The sequence below is a fragment of the Pteropus vampyrus genome, unplaced genomic scaffold (assembly GCF_000151845.1).
Source record: "Pteropus vampyrus isolate Shadow unplaced genomic scaffold, Pvam_2.0 Scaffold79, whole genome shotgun sequence".
NCBI classification, from domain to species: domain Eukaryota; kingdom Metazoa; phylum Chordata; class Mammalia; order Chiroptera; family Pteropodidae; genus Pteropus; species Pteropus vampyrus.
In genome coordinates this window covers 5,520,129-5,525,249 of record NW_011888860.1, presented here as the reverse complement: position 1 = coordinate 5,525,249, position 5,121 = coordinate 5,520,129, and the positions used below count along the sequence as shown (strand labels likewise).

Below are 5,121 nucleotides of genomic sequence, written 5' to 3'. Positions count from 1 at the left end.
AATTTTGACCTGAAGACGTTTGCCAAGCAAGGTCAATTTAAGCTTTGATTTTGACAGCCTTGTGGATTGGATATATAATAGAACATAATCTCTACATATAGTTGAGTTGCAAAAGGCTGGACACATAGGATGACCTGAAGAACCCCCTCACACACACACTCCCATGTACACACACATACACACACACACACACACACACACACACACACACACACACACACCACAACCAGTAAAGTCTAAAAGAAAAAGTATCTCTGTAATCATCATACCAAGATGAAATAACTCCTTAAGAGAATTAATTAACGAGCCTGCCCTCACATGAATTTAGAGCCCAATTTCCCTTTACTTGATTGGTCCAAAAAGCCTTCATGGATTTTGCTGACAGGTAACAGAGACAAAAACATATCCTTTTTGAAAAGATGCACATTAGTTTTAGACAGCTATAAAGAAGACAAAGACATTTTCAACACAAATAAGTGTGTATCTAGAAAATAAAAAGAATTTAGACAAAAAGGAAGAAATAATGAGAAAATTCAATAAAATCATGGGCAGTTGAACAAGCAGTTATCCAAAGTAGAAACCCAATAATCTAATAAAGATCTGAAAAATTGCTGGGTTTCATTCATAATCAGAAAAATATGAAGTAAAATATACCCTACAGACCAGTAAAAATAAAGAAGATTGTCCACATTGAATTTAATGAGTTTATGGATCCACATGTATTTTCACACTAGCTGGTGAGAAAATAGCTTGGTATATTTTTTAAGGAAAAAAAGCCTCACGTTATCTCATAAAGTGGAAATTATATGTAACACATGACACAGCTACTCTATACCCAGGTATACATCACAGAGAAAGCTTTACATAGGTGTTTTGTGAAGCATGTACAGTGGTATTACTAGCATCAATGTTAGTAATAGCCAGCAGGAAACATTACAAGTGTCTACAACAGTAAAATAGATAAATAAATTTTAGTACATTTTTATAATGCAACACATTTAATATAGCTACATACAACAGCATGAATAACTATTAACAACATGATATTAAAAGAAGTAAAATATAAAATAATTCATCCAATATAGCAGCTATCAAGTAGAGTTAAAAAAACTAAATTAAGCTATATTTTTCAGAAATGCACTACAGAACATCTATTACAAAAAAAACAAGGGAAGAATTATCACAGAAATCAGGTTAGTGGTTACCTCTAGTTGGGAAAAAAAAGGTTATATTCGAGTGGACACATGAGTTTTCCTGGATGCTAACAAGGTCCTATTTCTTGATTTAAGTGGAGTTACATGAATTATCATTATTTGATCATTCTATGATTATTCTTTAAACTATACACATGCATTTATGCAGTATTTTCTACACTTAATGTATATTAAAATACAAAAATTAAGAAAAATTTTTAAAAATTTCTTTTTAGATAATTGCAACACTAACAAATTTGGATCTTGTTAATCTACATATTTTCTTTTTATTTTTTTGTCTAGACGGATATCCTAAAAATGAAATTGAGTATAAGTGGAAAAAGCCTTCTGTAGAAGTGGCTGATCCTAAATATTGGAGATTATATCAGTTTGCATTTGTAGGGTTACGGAATTCAACTGAAATTTCTCACACAATCTCTGGTAAGAAAGAAACACAAATTAATGGATCAAATGGCATTTATATATAAGTCTATGGATTGAAATCTATAGCTTTTTATATTTTTATATCTAAAATAAAACTTTTTTTTTTCTTCCAGGAGATTATATTATCATGACAATTTTTTTTGATCTGAGCAGACGAATGGGATATTTCACTATTCAGACCTATATTCCATGTATTCTGACAGTTGTTCTTTCTTGGGTGTCTTTTTGGATCAATAAAGATGCGGTACCTGCAAGAACCTCACTGGGTATGACATATAATATTTTGCTATAGTATCATAGGACTTTTACAAATATTTTAATGTGGTAAAAGTTTATAGTTGAATATATTAGAATATTCCTCTGCACTGCAATCAAAGATTAACAGATGCTCTGGTTCAATATGATGTTGAAAAAAAACATATGAAAAACAAGTCAGAAATAGAATTGTAAAGAAGTTGAAATTTCAGAAAATATTTTCCTGCTAATAGAGGTCAAAAAAAGCATAAATAAACAGCAAGAATTTTCACTTGAAAATCATACATAATCCCTGAATCTTAATTTAGTCAACATTTTCAGTCACTTTTCATCAAGATTTTATTTTATTTTATTTTTTAGCTGAATCACTTATAGTGACCATTTATTGACTGGTGTGTGTTTAGAAGGCTTTGAAGTGCCTTGCTCTTACAATGGTGCTAATGAATAGTCAGCTGTTCTAAAAGGCAGGTCACTGAAAGACACAGGAAGCTTCTAGGCTTCTGTAATCTATAAAATGTGTAATTAGTCTGTGAATATTTTGAGAGTTGCCTGTTCAATAACACTGATTAAAATGGTAATTTGTAATTCACACTTGATAAAGTAGACTTTTGTTTTCCTTCTTTAGCATCTATTGCAGTAATCAAAATCATATAAGAAAATGCATCTAATTACTATACATTTGTTCAAAAGAATAACTTACATTTATGTATTGATATACAAAGGCAAGTTATTGGTCAATTGATTCATTCCCAAGATCAGTGAAAGTTGTGAATAACATTACTGATAATTGTTTCTTACAAAGCATAAAGAAAGTTAGGGTCGTTTCTTTTTTCAACAGTGAAGAGGATTTCATGTGATTTCTCTGATAGCTGGTGAATAACTCCATTTTATAAATACAGTAAAATGCAAGTCATATAAAAGTAGCAAGATAAAGCCTGAGGCAACTAACTCTATAGTTGAGAATGCAGTTCCCTTGAGAGTCTAAACAGAGGTGTAAACGTATCTAAGGAATAAAATGCTCTCATATGTGAGTTTTGTTTCCCATTTAAACAATTATTATTATTATTTCAAGTTACTTTTTGTGCCAGAGTAAATTGTTTTAGATTATACGATACTTTAAATAGGACTAAAAATTTACATTTTTGTTTTTAAACATTATTCTTTTTTTTTTCGAAAGAGAATTTGAATGAACTATTTCTACCATTAGGTCTGTACAAAGCCAAAAACTATATGCCATAGTATCATGAAAGAGGATAGCCAATGTGGAATTATGTTTTTGAATGAATTCATATGTTTAATATTAGCATATCAACTGTAAAGATAAGTGATATCCAGCTCTCACTTGAAGAATATTTCTTATAAGTGTGGATCATATGTAGTTGGAGGATCAAGGTTTATTTTTTTAGAGTGTATATCTATCTATCGTCTGTCTATCTAGCTAGCTAGCTGAAAGACAATTTTCTGAGCTCGTTGATTCAACATTGCATTTTAACAAGCATTTATTAGATGTTTTTTATGAAACAAGCAGTGTTCTAGGTGCTTCAGTATTAACAGTGGACAATAGTTATAAAATCCTCATATTGATGGCATTTATGTTTTAGTGGGCTAATGGGTAATATACAAATATAAAAAGCATATAATAAAATGTCAGTGAGTAATAAAATCTATGAAGAGAAAACAAAATAAATAGCTAAATTTACCTCAATGACATTCAATCAATCATACCTGTGTCATCTCTAATTTTTTTCAATCCTAAGTGATTAGGGTAGTTTAGATAAGAGGAAATTGATAACATGTGCAGCTGTGACACAGGGGGCCTAAGATTAGCAGTTATAAGAAAGCCATGGGTAAAGACAAACACACATCCCCAAAGGTACACACATAGGGTTGAGGCCCCAAGAGATATCCAAGTTTATATGTAGAATTCTTCAAAAAATGGAAATTTACTCTATGTTTTTAAAGTTTTTCCTTGATAGAATTTTGCCTGTATTTCTTAATTAAACTTTGAAATTAAAATATAGGTTTAATTCAAGTTATCATATAAAAAAGCTGTACTAGTTGGATTTATTTTAACTGGATATGACAGAAAACCTCAAATCACTATAACTTAAATCACTGTAGGTAGATGAGTGTTTTTCATATAAAAAAGTTCAGAGATAGGTAGCCAAAGAGTAATTTTAGTGTGAGATACTTAGACTCCTTCCAACTTTCTACTGTGTTGTGGGTGATTTTAGTTCTCATGATCGCTTAATATTCTAAGATGGTGCTGGTACTCCGGCAGTATGGTCTTGTAGAAAACTATGAGGGAGAGGAGAAGAAGGATACTTCCCATCTCTTTAATGCCATCTTTTTTTTAATGAGATATAATTGATATGTAAATTATATTAGTTTTAGGTATACAAAATGATTCAATATTTGTATATATTGTAAAATAATCATCACAATAAGTCTAGTTAACATCCATCACCATACACAGTTACATAATCTTTATTGTTGTGATGAAGACTTTTAAGATCTACTCTCTTAGCAACTTTCAAATATGCAGTACAGCAATTGTCAACTACAATCACCATGCTGTATATTACATCCCCATAACTTATTTATTTTAGAACCAGAAGTTTATACCTTTTGACTCCCTTTACCCATTTTTTATGCCATCATTTGGATGTTGCTTATACTCTCGACTTAATTCTTCTTGGCTAGATATCAGCCTGTGGCCTACACATAGCTGAGAGAAGGTAGCAAAGAAAGCTATCCTTCCAGGCAACCTCATGACAGCTAAAAATTAGATGATCTGTCACTATGGAGAAAGGAAGAATGGGTACAGGGAGTCAAGTACTTGCAGTCCACGAATTTAGATGATTAAAACACAAATGGCTATGGTTACCAGTATTTTTTTTTTTTTCTGTAAATCACAGTAATCATACCCCTTTGTTTCCATTGTTTATTTCCACCCACATTATTGCCAAATCGGATGAAAGAATACAAATGGTCTGTTAAGTTATTTTTCATCTTCTATTGTTTCCCTCCGTCCAGGTATCACTACAGTTCTGACTATGACAACTTTGAGTACAATAGCCAGGAAGTCATTACCTAAGGTTTCTTATGTGACTGCGATGGATCTCTTTGTTTCTGTTTGCTTCATTTTTGTTTTTGCAGCCTTGATGGAATATGGCGCTTTGCATTATTTTACCAGCAACAAAAAAGGAAAGACTACTAGAGACAGAAA

The 5,121-nt window shown here is 31.3% G+C and overlaps 1 protein-coding gene across 1 annotated transcript in view; it reads left to right on the top strand.

Annotated features, from left to right (window-relative positions):
* The window catches only part of GABRG1 (gamma-aminobutyric acid type A receptor gamma1 subunit), a 72,181-nt gene that overhangs the window by 54,227 nt on the left and 12,833 nt on the right, over positions 1 to 5,121 (top strand). The window contains exons 6-7 of the mRNA XM_011362806.1: positions 1,497 to 1,634; positions 1,751 to 1,903. Of these exons, the coding sequence (XP_011361108.1) occupies positions 1,497 to 1,634; positions 1,751 to 1,903 (291 nt within the window). The remainder of the gene's footprint in view (positions 1 to 1,496; positions 1,635 to 1,750; positions 1,904 to 5,121) is intronic.